At 47.4% G+C, this 14,596-nt stretch overlaps 1 protein-coding gene across 1 annotated transcript in view; it reads right to left on the bottom strand.

Annotated features, from left to right (window-relative positions):
• Positions 1-14,596, bottom strand: part of LOC311259536 (neural-cadherin) — a 98,061-nt gene that overhangs the window by 59,487 nt on the left and 23,978 nt on the right. The window contains exons 2-3 of the mRNA XM_084356757.1: positions 3,495-3,683; positions 501-726 (exon numbers count right to left, since the gene is read on the bottom strand). Coding sequence (XP_084212883.1) covers positions 501-726; positions 3,495-3,683 — 415 coding nt within the window. The remainder of the gene's footprint in view (positions 1-500; positions 727-3,494; positions 3,684-14,596) is intronic.

Below are 14,596 nucleotides of genomic sequence, written 5' to 3'. Positions count from 1 at the left end.
CCCCCTGTCCTTCTCCTCCTCCTCTCATCCCTCCATCCTCTTCCTCCTCCTCCTCCTCCTCCTCATCTCTTCTTCCATCTTCCTCCCTGTCTCTCCCCATCCCTCCACCTCTCTCTCCTCCTCCTCCTCCTCCTTCTTCCTTTGTCTCGCTCTACAGGGCTCATCTTTTCATGCATCACATGACATGCAAAGCCAAGGAACTGGCCGCGAAATGACACACACACACACACACACACACACACACACACACACACACACACACACACACACACACACACACACAGATGGCAGTGGAATGTAAATGATGTTTCTGTAAATATGACGAACACACAAACAGACACTTGTGTTCATAAACACACAGAGAGCTGAGAAACATGACCACTTACAACACTACAGTAATATATAATACTACAAGTACTACTATGACATCATACGTAACCAAACGTTTGATGAATATTTTAGCCGTCAGTACTTCATCAGGTCTGATGACAGTGACTCACGGTTGTCCGACAGGTTTGTTCTCGGGGACGTTCAGGCTGTAGGTGGCGTTGGTGAACTGCGGCGGTCGGTAGCCGGCCAGGATGGCGACCGCAGCGGGCGGGCCTTTACGACCGTGTCCGTCCACCGCCTGCACCCGCATCAGGTACTCCTTACTGGGGGTCAGAGGTCGTCCCGTGGTCCTGATCTCACCGGAGCGACGATCCACCTCGAAGCACTCGTCCCCACCTGGACGGACGGAGAGACGGACGGAGAGTCAGAGAGGACACAAAGACACACAGACGTTGTGGAGAGCTGATGTACTGAACTCATCAATGACAGAACAACACACACTGGTGATGATCATTATTCACCAATCAAGAAACTTTGTAAATGTGTCCGAACTTGAAACTGAGCAGGTGATTGACTCGTTGTGTTGCTGCTGTTTGTGAGTTGCAAGTTGCAGCTCTGAAGCATCTTTGTGTTGACAGCAGGTTTAACAGCTGCAGCTCGACAGCGTTCGATCCGAAACCTCGTCACGCTGTGACGTTCTCTTTATGCTAAGCTAAGCTAAGCTAAGCTAAGCTAACTCCAGGTCTGTCTTCTACACACAAACATTAACACTGACTTCCATCTTCTCTTCAGACTCTCAGAAAGAAATCTCCACAAAACATCTTTAAAGGAACAGTTCACCCAAAAATGAAAATACATTTTTTATTGGCTGCGTCTCTTCACAGCTCATCTGTTGTCTCCAGCAGCCTCGAGATCCAAAATTGCTCTGAGAAGTTATTTCCACCCTGGATGTGTGGTGTAAATAACATTTGGGGTGAACTGTTCCTTTAAGGTAAGTTTTTATTTTCATTATAAAATGTACGAACTTGAATTAATCCAATAATTTGTGCAGGCGAGACGACGCCAGTGAGACAAACAGGAAGTCTCTCAGTGAGATTCAGACGAACTCGAGTCAGAAAAATCTCCACAAATAGACGGAGGAGGCGGAGATGATTGACAGGTTGGATGCAGCTGCTGCTGGTTGAAAACCCTCTGGTCAACAGCTGCGATCGCTCTGCGCCTTCGTTCCTCTTTTCTCTCATCATTTTCTCTCCTCTCTCACTTCTCACCGGCTCTGTCCTGCTTTTCTGCTCGTGTTTCTCTTAAATTGACATTTTCTTTCTTCTCATCTCCTTCAGTCCGTCTTCACCTCCACTCTGCATGTCCATCCGTCTCACCTTTTAACCCAAAGGGGACGTGGATCAGAACCAACCTTTAGTTTTTTTAAATCCTGTCGGTGCGGACGGGAATTATTTTGAAGCCAGAGGAGGAAAAAAAAAGTGTTTTTAAAAATATCAGACCCAATTTCCTCCAGATCAAACTCACCTAAGGTTCAGAAGCTCTTACTGATAAAACAATAACTTTATATATGAACAGATAACTGCTCGACAACAGTGCTGAAGAGATGAGCTGCTGAAACTAACCGTTACTATAAGTCCTGATTATTTTCTTGAACAATCGATTAGTTGTCCGAATAATGGTGAAAAATTTCGATCAGTGTTTCCCAAAGTGTGTTGTTTCCTCCACAACCCAAAGATGTTCAGTTTACTGTCGTAGAAACCAGAAAATATCCACATTTAACGAGCTGGAATCACTTTTACTCCTAAAAACAATAAATCGATTATCAAAATAGCTGCTAATTAATTTAGGCGTTCGCAGGGAATCGGGGCAGTGGCGACCTAAAGGTCAGAGAAGCGAGCTTGTGACCAGGCCGGTTCAAATCCCCGGGCTCCACCCTCATTACCATTACCCTTGAGCAAGGCCCTTAACCAGTGGCAATCAGATCAGACTGTGGTTGCATCGGCAGCGTCCAGCTGTGAATGTGATGGATCAATAAAGGTCATTCAGATGACGTCATCATCACAGGTGTAATTTGAGAGTTTGTGTTATCATCAGAATCATTTAGTTATAGAGAGACTTCTGTTCTCCGTTAATAAAAGTTATGAACTTTAAAGAAACTTCTTCTTCAGACTCTCCCTCTCTCCTCTGTCCTGCTGCTGCTGCTGACACACCAACTTTAGCTTCCTCACACTGAGTAAAATCACATTAATGCTACTAATTAGCTTCACACACACTCGCTTGCATATATTTCCATATTGGCATGATATTAAAAAACACTCTTAATGTAAATTATTGGATTATTCGTCGGTACACATGTAGTCACATTACGCCACAGGGGAAGTCAGACGCTTTTTAATATGAAAGCATTAGAAATTAGCTCTCAAAATATCTCCTGCTCCTTCCTGCTCCTCTTCTCCCGTAAAATTATATAAAAAATAAAAAAATCCACAGCCACCGGCGCCCATCCGCCCACCCTCCCACTCGCTGCCTCTCCAGAGACTTTCCTATTATTCCAGAATCTGGGAGCTTTCTGCGCCCCGGGGAGCGATTAACAGCGCAGCTTCATGCCGTTTATGTGCGTTTTTTCTTCTTCTCTCTTCCTCTCACACTTGACGGTAATTGAAATTCAACAAGTCAAATTGTTATTTATAAATCGCTGCTTTGAACAAAAACAGGTTTGTCACACGGCGCCTGGCGGACCTCGTTACGGAGACGAGCGCCAGATAAGAGCGGCAGCGTGACGACGTTCAAGGAGACATCAGGAAGATTTCAGGAAGACATCAGGAAGATATCAGGAAGACATCAGGAAGATTTCAGGAAGACATCAGGAAGATATCAGGAAGACATCAGGAAGACATCAGGAAGATTTCAGGAAGATATCAGGAAGATGTGACTGTGGGAGGTAAATGTTTTTAAGTGTAGGTGTATTTTAAATATCATCTTTCATGACCAAAGGGTGTTTATGACATCATACTGGCACTGATTGTTCCCCTGCGTTTGAAATCATGTGTCCACATACTTATGGCCACACAGTATCTCCACATGTTCGCTATGAAATATAATTTTGTAATCACAATACACAAGAAACAAAGAACAGAAGACATTAAAGTTTGGTCTCTACTCACCGTCCAGTAGGAGGAACTGGGCTTGTCCGACTGTCCCGTCTCGTTGCCGTGCCGACAGACGGTACACCACAGAGCCGGGCGTGGCGTCGGGACCCACGGCGCCGAGGTAAGGCGAGGGAAACATGGCCCACTGCAGGTCAGCCTGGCTGGGCATGCTCAGAGTCAACCTGCACAGGTACCACTCATCACCTGGAGGAGGGAGGAGGACCACAGGAAGGTTAGTCCAGATGTTTTCATTATGTTAGCATCAGTTAGCTGTCATGCTATCCTATCCGTCACCAGGTTGGATTTTTCCTGGAAAAATTAGGCTACAGCTTAATTTACAGCACAGAGGAAGCGCCTGCCATCGCACAACCAAGACAGGAAGAGGCATCGTCTCCCCCGGTCACCATCCCTCAGGTGACGGAGGAAGAGCTGCAATAACTCGTGACCCTGCTGATACGTGTTTCCTCTCAGCATCAGGACTCGAGACGCTTCAAAACCAGCATTATTTCTACGAGAGCAGTAAGAAACAAAACCTGCAGACTTATAAAAGTGGATGAAAATGATCATCAGAACATGAAGATCAAATCATTTTAACATCATGACGTATATTTATCACGTTAAGGAGATATCAGCTGGCACCAACGCTCCCCGGTGCTCCAATCTCATCACACAGACCGCTAACTGCACTGCTAACTGTAGCTGCTGTTAGCTAGTTAGCACAGTGGTTACTCAGATCCGGGTTTCTGGGTCAAACTGGGAGTTTTAAGCTTGTTTTTTGCTAACGGTGCCGACAGCAACGCCTCAGAGGAACGGCTTCAGCTTGAAGGAGAAATGACGGGACACTTAACCTGTGCGACGCGTCTCTGGTCCAGGCTGGAGCTCATCAGTCTCCGGTTCACATGAGCAGTAACATCAGTGTGTTTGTGTTTGTGTTTATTTGCAGGCTGTTGTACGACACGTTGAACCAGCTGTTGTTCTGTGTACTTGAGTTTGTTTCGTTAGCGTTAGCTCGTATGTAACCGCTCGCTTCTGTTGTCTGCCTCGGCTTTGTAGTGACGCAGCTTGTTAGCCGAGCTAGCGCCACTTGTTCAGACTGCGGCATGAAAGCCGAGCCGCTCTCAGCCGAAGGGGACGAGGTGACATTTCTGTTCAACATCCGCCGTCTTTCATCTGCACCGAAGACGGGGAGTGAAGGAGTGACGGGGAGGAAGGGAGGAAGCCGAGCGGCTCCTCCAAAATAAAACAACAAAACCTACAGAAGATCACACGGAGACATCCACACAGCAGGAACTCCCATTCGCCCAGTCACACACACACACACACGCACACACACACACACAGGTTTGTCTGAGTCTACTCGCTCTTCTTCTTCTCTCTTTGTGGCGTCTGGTTCTGAGGAGGGATTTGTTTGGTTTGAAGCGGCGGCGGCGGCGCTGTTGTTTGGGCTCCTGTGTTGTTTCACGGCAGCCGAGGAGACAACAGCAGGAACAAGAGAGAAAACTTCACTTCAGAGACACGAGAGAAGAAGAAGAAGAAGAAGAAGAAGAGAGAGGGGTGAGGAGGAAGAGGAGGAGGAGGAAACACGTCTTCTTCTGTTTCTGTCTTTTTATATCGTCTGTCAACAAACTGAGACGGAGAGAGAAAGAGAGGAGGAAGAGGAAGATGAAAGAGAAGAAAGGGTGATGAGGAGGAAGAGGACTTTTAAAACAAAGGGAACACCACAAAGTTACGGAGAGACGGAGGAGGACGAGGTGATGAAGGAGAAGAAGAGTCTTCCAGCTCGCCGCTCCTCCGTCTCCTTCTGCGTCGCCGGTCTTCGGCCTTCAGTCGCTCGTGAACCAGAATAATCACGTCTATTTCTGTCTGTTGTTTTGCATATGCTGCGCTGAGGGCCGCGACCACAGCGGAGTCAAATCTGCCCCATTATCGTGATAAACATCAACACGTTGAGCCGCGGCGCCGGCGGTCAGCACGCGCGTCGGTCCAGGCGAAAAACTATAAAAACTGGCGCTCCAGGAGGGACGAGGAGGAGGACATGTCTGCTGCAGGCGTCCGGCTGATGAAGGTCACTGACACCAGAATCATGACTTCTAATTAACGCTGCGTTCAGACACAGCGAGCTGCCTGATGAAGGTGGTGGTGCTACAACAAGTCCTCATAGTTACACGACACAACACTGTTAGTGGCTTTAACATCAGCCCAGTCATACGCTTCTGCAAAACCACAGATGAGTTCAGTCAAACGCTGTGTTCGCTCTGGGTCGGGTCAGGACAACATCACGGTTTGGCTTCAAATACCTGTTCTGAATTTATATCTCCATGTGTCCTTAAAACTGTCCAGTGCTGCGACTTGACCTCTGTTCCCCGGGCCAAGTGACGTCATCACAAAACCTTTATAAAACTTCCTCCTCTTGAACCAGTAGCTCCACCTCCCCTCCATGGCGCTGGAGGTTCTGCTCCGTATCCGTAAGGTTTGGTTCAGACCTTATCTGTATCTAACATCAAATAAAAATGAGTCTTTAGTTTTTCAAAGCTGAACCTCCAAATCTCTACACTGCCTCGTCAGCTCGAGCTGCCAGCCCACAGGAGGGATTCAGCACCTCGGACTGAAGCTTGAAGTCTCCGTACTGGACCTGGACTTGAACCAGATGTTGTTAATTTTAGCCTGATATTGATACGGGTTGATCAGAAGTTGTTATATTGATTAATTAGTCAAACACTGTTAACAGAACAGCCTCAGAACTGAGCTCAAGACAAACTGTGACGGTCGACAGTAGTTAACAGGTGTGAATCCACAACACCACGAACAAACCCGACCTGAACCCGGAGCTGCAGGTTTGTGATGGCGCCGTCACAGCTCCTCTCAGAGTTCAGCCTCTTCACCGTCCAGCGTTTCTTCGTATCCTTCCACTCGGCCTCCGCAGCCTGCAGGGCGAGCTGATCCCTGATGTGGGCCGCTGAACTCGGGCCAGAACTCACTGAGCACACGCAGGCATGCATACAGAAATGCAGAGGAGCGTCCGGCTCCGGGCTGCGAGCGGCCGCGAGCGAGGAAGAGGAGTGGAAGACGAGGAGGGGGCTGAAAAAAACCTGAATGCTGAGCAGTCGTTTCCACACAAGGATGGACGAGTTTGTCCTTTCAAGCATGACATCATCCGTCTCTCGCGTCTCAGCCGGACATGAAACGAGTGTAAAACGATGTCAGTACATTTAACCGAGTTTCTGCTTCGTCCGGTTTCTGCGTCATGTATTTTGTATCTGCTCAGGTGGTTCTGAAACAAAGCTGCACTTCAGCATGAAGAAGCACCTGAATGTGAGCTTCACTTTGTTCTGCTCAGCTTCCCATCCATGAGTTATTGCATCTACCCACAATCCCTTGTGTTTTGGGTTAATTTCCTGTTGTTGGTTCGATTAAATTTCCACCGTCAGTGAGCTGCACCGCGGCTTTGTAACGTTAGCGGAGCGAGATTAGCATTTCAGCTCATCCCAGTGTCTTTCCTGCGCCCGGATCCCGTCCTGTCGCCTCAGTGCCGCCCTCGGGTCGGACCGAGCCGCTTGTTTTATGAACACAATCACGAGGAGACGGGTCGATGAACCGCGTGGAGGACTGAGACGCTGTCATCGATCAGCCCAACAAACAAACTGATCTGAAGGAGCTAAAGCAGGAAACACTGTGGAGGTCGAACACTTCTCCATCTCTTTTACTCAACAGCTGTGAACATGTGAGTGTGACACGACAAACTGAACATATTGGTGGTTTGCAGAAACGTAAATACCCACAATGCATCCTGCCTGACATCAGTCAGCATTTACGTGCAGAGACATGAAGATTTTCCTTCATAACGTTCAGTCGAATCATATTTATGACCGAGTGTCTTCAGTCCCAGACGAGCTGCGATCACCAGGCGGAGACATCGACAGGGTGGATGTTGACGATGGTGCTCCTCCTCCTCCTCCTCCTCCTCCTCTCCTCCTCCTCTCCTCCTCCTCCTCCTCCTCTCATCTCTGTTCCTGTAGACTCCCTCTCCTCCTCCTCCTCTCCTCCTCCTCTCCTCCTCCTCCTCCTTTCATCTCTGTTCCTGTAGACTCCCTCTCCTCCGTCCTCCCTCCATCAGCTCCACTGTCTCCGTCTCGTGTACGTCCCTGCTGCGCTGCTGTCACATTGTTTGTTTGTTTGTTGTTGTTTTTTCTTCACGTTTGTCACGAAGCTCATTTCTCCTCCAGCTCAGCCTGAGGAGGCCAGAAGAAACTCTTTGTCTTCAGCTGGAGAGAATATTTCACTCCATCGATATTTACTCACTTCTTACATCTAATTTAAACTGTTTCAATAAAGTGGTGACGAACAGGATGAGAGCTGATCAGAGCTGGAGGGTTCTGATCCGGCTGTGTGTCTGGATGTGGCGTCGGCCTCGTGTTCTGACAGAGATCAATAAAGTTTCATAAAGAACGAAGTCTGTCGGACGCCGTGTTGTCCCAAACAAGTCAAACAGGAAGTGCTGAGAATGACACGTCCTTTCTATGAGAGCGGATCACCGGTCCCAGCGAAGTGCAGCTCAGTCCATCTCAAGCCGCCACTTACTCATTTGAATCTGAATGCAGAGCGTGTCGCAGCTCGTTATGCAAACGAGGCTGGAAGCAGAGGGAGAGGAGTGAGCTTTGTTTGGGCTGAACTCCATTCTGCTGTCTCTCCATTTAAATTCATGTGTTTGTTTGTTTGTCTGACACACAGCGAGCGTGTCGGGAGGCGACAGAATCGAGAGGACGGAGACACAATGAGACGAGCTATTTTCTGTCCTTTTCCTCTGAGTCTCTGACTTGAATGGCGGCTGATGTATTCAGCGTGAAGCGGAGCCGTGGCAGCCAACCAGCGCCGCTGCAGAAATAGCAAAACCGCCGCCGCCGCTGCCGCTGCCGCTCGCAGGAGCATCAATTAGGGGAGGGGTGGAGGATGTGTGGGGGGGATTAAATTAAAGTGTGGTCGCGCCCACAGGTTGTCACACAGCCGATGATGAAAGGTGATTAAAGTGCAAGTCGTGTTTATTTATAAAGTGCTTTTAACAAACCGGTTTGTCACAACCTGCCGCAGAGCGCAGGGAGAAACACGCCGAGCTAAAAACAGGCGACGAAACGAGTGAAGATGAGAAGAACAACTGCGAGAAGAGACAGACACATGAAAGACTCGACGAGCATCGACCCAAAAAACAATCTCGACTCCCGACCCGCGGATAACCTCACACACCTTTAATGGTTGTTTGTGGGGCTTCAAGGGACAACTGGAGAACAAAACAAAGATTGTGTTGTTAAAAACACAAGAAGATTCACTGCAAGTCAAAGCTGCCCTCAGGGAGGACAGAGATGAAACCACCAATATTTACTCTTCTCTTCTCACATCAGTGTTTCTCCTCTTTGTGAGTAGTTTCACACCTTCATGACAATATTGTGACTCTACTGTACTCCGGTCGTTAACCAGCTGCTCTCCTCTCCGTCAGTCTTCATCTGTCTGTGATGGGAGTGTTTCATGTCCTGTCATGTTGCAGTGACGTGGACCTGCAGCTGTGAAGCTCAGAGTCATCCACAGAAGCTGCATCGTGTTAATACGTACGACCATCGGTAACCACAAACAACACAAACAACACAAACACCAGCTTGTGATCATGAAGAGTCGCTTCAATAAATCATTCAGTCAGGATTTCTTTTTTTCACTGGTGCAAAAATCATGTTGACAAAAACAAAAGCAACTTTTAGAGACGAGGCCTCGACTTAATAACAGTTTATACCTGCAGGCTCCTAAACAACTGAAGTTAACCAAGAAATAAATAAAAGCTTCCAAAACTTCATTAAAACTTTGCCGAATCAGCTGTTAGCACTTCCTGTTAGCAGTGAACCTGTGCAGGTACAGACAACCATCACTGGATCACTGTGACACTGAAGGAAACTTAAAAACATGATTTTTCTCAGGCAAGTTCTGCACGTGAGGAGCGTCTTTTCTGAGGATTTCTAAGCAGGTTTATGGAGTCATCATCTCCTCCCTCCATGCTGATGGAAAGTCATGTGCAGAACTTCCCTGAGAAAAATCATGTTTTTAAGTTTTCTTCAGTATCACAGTGATCCAGTGATGGTTGTCTGTACCTGCACAGGTTCACTGCAAACAGGAAGTGCTAACAGCTGATTCGGCAAAGTTTTAATTAAGTTTTGGAATATTTTAATCATTTTCTGGATGTTTTTCCGTTTTAAATCATCTCCAGCTGCTTCAGTTGTTTAGCAGAACGCTGCAACTCTGTTTAACTGTGAAGCTCCAGAGATGTTCTGTGGACTACGAGACTTCATCTGACTTTATATCATCAGGAGGAGACGATGGCTGAGCCTGACTTTATATCATCAGGAGGAGACGATGACTGAGCCTGACTTTATATCATCAGGAGGAGACGATGGCTGAGCCTGACTTTATATCATCAGGAGGAGACGATGACTGAGCCTGACTTTATATCATCAGGAGGAGACGATGACTGAGCCTGAATTATATCATCAGGAGGAGACGATGACTGAGGTTACATTTCTATGTGAACTGTTCCTTTAAGAGAAGAAGCTGGTGAAGAAGACCACTTGATCCCCTTTAACTCTGACATGCATATCTGTCAGACACACACACACACACACACACACACACACACACACACACACACAGCTGTGTTTGCACTGGAGGAAGATCTGAGGGATCTGTGTCACCTGAACGCTACAGGACACACACACACACACACGCTCACACACACACACTGACAAATGTGCACTTCACTGCCACATGTGTGTGTGTGATTGACAGTGTGGGATGCGTCTCCGTGGTGATTCGCAGGGTGCAGGTGTTCCTGTGGGACCGGTTGCCGGGGCGACATGCAAAGTCTCCGTGACATGTGAAAGCACTTTGTCTTAGTGTGTGTGTGTGTGTGTGTGTGTGTGTGTGTGTGTGTGTGTGTGTGTGTGTGTGTGTGTGTGTGTGTGCGCTGGATGTTATTAGTTTGATATATTTGGTGCTTTTGTCTTTGATATCGATAATTTCTGATTCATTTACAGGAAGATTTATCGCTCTCACTGCAACACAACGAGGATATTTATGAACTTTGGGGTCGGACTTTAAAAAACAAACAAATCAGAAAGTGTTTGACATCAGGCTACAAACAGAAGACAAGATTCAAACCTAGTTAAACAAAACCATAACAGAAAAAATAAGCAATAATAATAAATAATGTGTGTGTGAATAATAACAGACAGTACAGGTGTGATTGGAAAAAAGACAAATGAACCAGCGGTGATGGATTATGACGAGCGGAGGAGATGAAACCTTCGCTGTGGATTTGTGGCTCTGCAGTCGAGTCGAGGTGAAAGTGAAAACATCGTCGGACAAACACCTCCTCTGTTTGTGAACCCGGCTCTCCATCTGGTCCCTGGGAGCCAGCGGACAGAGGCCTGCTGCATCCTAATTAACCACCTTATAGACTGGCCTACTTTACCTCTACACACACACACACACACACACACACACACACACACACACACACACACACACACACACACACACACAGAAAGCTAAAGTCCTGCAGGCACACACAGTTAATTAAGCCCCATTTTTCACTGCTGATGAGAGAGAGAGAGAGAGAGAGAGATGAGTGTGAAGCCGTGATAACAAGGCAGATAATGACGAGAATAATAAAAGAAAATGAAAAATCAATGCATAAATCTGAGGGACAGGTCACACACACACACACACACACACACACACACACACACACACAGTGACGCTGCTGTAAATATCAGAGCGGCGTCTTCTTCATAAAAACACATGTATCACTGATCATCTTTCATTCCTCAGCTTCTTCTTCTATTCTGACGATACAAAACGATTTTACCTCGCGTCTACTCTTCAGCTAAAAGCACCTGATGGATCAAGACTCAAGGTGTTTGTCGTCAGCAGCACGAGAGTCTTCGTCTGAGAGGCTCTGCTGCTGAAATCAGCAGGTAAGTAGCTGATCTATAAGGTCTGCAGGAAGTCGAGGTCAAAGGGTTTGAAAGATATCAACTGTGTAAAACTGGGGCGGCTGTAGCTCAGGAAGCAGAGCGGGTCGTCTAGCAATCGGAAGGTCGCTGGTTTGGATCCCGGCTGCCCCCGGCTGAATGTTGATTTATACTTGAGCAAGATACTGAACCCCAAACTGCCCCTGCAGCCTCCAGCATCAGTGTGTGAATGTGACAAGTGTTGTAAAGCACTTTGAGGCCATTTTTCATTTTACCATTTAAAATTGGAAGAGAGAAGAAAATGTTTGTGACAAATCTGTGAAACTACACGAAAACTTCTCTTAACACACGAACATGAATTTGTGCCAAAATAAGTCAAAGGATGGAAACATAATCTGTTCTACAGCCGGATGAAGCAAAGTACCTACACCTTCAAGCATTTATCAAAGCGGAACATATCAGACCAACCCGGATCTGTTGACAGCCGGCCCAAAAAAACAGAAAAAAGTAGAGCGTATACCTCCGCTAAGGCCCAACAATCCCCTTTACTTTAATCAAGCCTAATCCAATACCTATTTCAATTTATATCAGGAGCCACACGTTATTTCCTGAGAAGTCAATGAAAAATGTTGCTATGTTAAAGTGAGAAAGAGTCCCTGGTTCTGTGGTTTTATCCGGACCTGCACCAGAAGTTTAAGGGATCTATTCTGGGCTGAGACCCGTCCTCCATCCAAGTTTGGTGGAAATCTGTTGTGTGTTTTTTGTGTAATCCTGCTGACAAACAAACCAACAAACACACAAACACACGACCTTCTATAGGTGGAGGTAACAAAACGGACCGGACGAGACAGAACCAGACCGGGACGGGATGGATCTGAACTGGAGCAGCCGTTTCTGACACTTATGAATGTAGGTACAATCTGAATAACACTGTCGTGAAGTAGATGTGTGTGTGTGTGTGTGTGTGTGTGTGTGTGTGTGTGTGTGTGTGCGTGTGTGTGTGTGTGTGTGTGTGTGTGCGTGCCCTGCACTCTTCCTGACCACTCGTCGTCTCCGGGTCCTGGCGGAGACGTGGACGACCTCTGGACTCTCCGGAGTGCGTCGGAGCGAACAGCGACATGAAAACTCAATTACGGTTTGATTCTGTGGTCGGAGAGAAGAAGGTGGAGGAAGACGGAGAGATGACGACAGAAGGTGGAGAAAAAGGGGTCCAGAACAGGCTGTCAGACCAGACCTGACCCGACAAGATCAGAAGGCCCACAACAGACCAAACCAATCTAGACAGGACTGGACCACAGGAGCCAAATCAGACTAGGTCAAAACAGAACCAGAGCGTCATAAATCGGGGCAGACTAGACCGGACCAGACAAGAAAATTTGAGACTAGACCAACAAAGCTCAAATGATCAAACTAGACCAGATCGTGGACCAGACCAGACCAGACCAGATGTTCTGGCCACACAAACCAAATCAGGCCAAGTCAAAACAAAACGAAGCATCCTAAATCCATACTGGACTAGACCAGACCTCAAAGGACGAGATGGAACAGACTGGAGGAGAACGGGTCAGAACTGGCTAAATGAAACCAAATCTAACCTGACAAGACCAGACCAGAACCAACAGAATCAGTCCACAATAAAACAGACCAAACCAGACCAGATGGGACTGGACCACCGCAGATTGGATCTAGTTGAGACTAGACTAGACCAGACAGTACTAGCCAAACCAAACCAGAACCAAACTATCCCTGTCAGAACCAGACCGGAGCTGTATCACTAAAACTGCAAATACAAACAAAAGATATACAAAAGGTTTGTCTTTGTTGATATATTATTATGTTATTGTGTAACTATGTCACTTATAAAAGCCTCTTTGTAAAGTTCTGTGTCAGAATATTAAAAATTACAAGCAGCTGCAGAAACTCATCTTCAGATTTTGTCTTAATATCTCCAGTTTCTGCTCCTTTGTCTGGAGGATGGAGTGTGGTGCTGAAGTCCAGCTGCTGCAGTGACACAACCCACAAAAAAAAGAGGTTCAGAGATCAAAAAAATGGGATCAGATGAGACTTTAGAGCGACATAAATTAAATATGGCCGCTGTGTCCACAAAGCAAACTGATGACATCATTGCATCAGCCGTCGTTGTTCGGTTCCCAGCACGCCGAGCGCTGGTTCGCTCCGGCTGCCAGCGAGGATCCCCGACTCCCACGGAGGGGAATTTAGAGCCCCGACGGCCCCGAGATCAATCCACACAGACAAACAGTGGATCCACGGGCCTGATTTCTATTGACACGGCTGCACAGAGGATCAATGACACAGGAGGAAAGAGAGAAGAAAACATCGGCGAACATCAAGGGGAAGACAGAAAAATGGGCCAAAGGAAAGAAGACATCGACAAAAAGGAGGAGAGAGACACAAAAAGACGAGCAACAACAGGACCGGCGGCGAAAATCAAACATCGATGGAAAAGTCAGTCAACTGAACTCCCCTGACTGATTGGCCGGATGGAAAAAGGCATCATGGGAAGTGGGCCAACTGGACGGGTCGAACAGGATTTACTGATAACTCGAAGTGTTAGTTTTAATCTGCTCGGAGGAGCAGACGGGTGGAGCTGCAGTAGTGTGTGTGTGTGTGTGTGTGTGTGTGTGTGTGTGTGTGTGTGTGTGTGTGTGTGTGTGTGCGTGTGTGCGCATGTGTGTGACGGTCAGATTGGTTCTGCAAGAGTTACACCAGAAGATGAAAAGACGACAAGAAAGGGAGGAAACATGAAAGGACGGCTAAAAACAGATGGAAGGAAAAGAAAGGAGAAGAAAAAAAGTGTTTTCACAGTGAAGATCACCTGGAAGGAAGGAAGGAAGGAAGGAAGGAGGGAGGAAGGGAGGGAGGAAGGAAGGAAGGAAGGGAGGGAGGGAGGAAGGGAGGGAGGAAGGAAGGAAGGAAGGAAGGGAGGGAGGGAGGAAGGAAGGAGGGAGGAGGGAGGAGGGAGGGAGGGAGGAAGGAAGGAGGGGAGGGAGGGAGGAAGGAAGGGAGGGAGGAAGGAAGGGAGGAAGGAAGGAAGGGAGGGAGGGAGGAAGGAAGGAGGGAGGAGGAGGAGGGAGGGAGGGAGGAAGGAAG

Source organism: Pagrus pagrus (assembly GCF_965226575.1).
Source record: "Pagrus pagrus genome assembly, chromosome: 7".
NCBI classification, from domain to species: Eukaryota; Metazoa; Chordata; class Actinopteri; order Spariformes; family Sparidae; genus Pagrus; species Pagrus pagrus.
The sequence above is the reverse complement of the archived record's forward strand: the minus strand, read 5'-3'. Positions and strand labels throughout refer to the sequence as shown.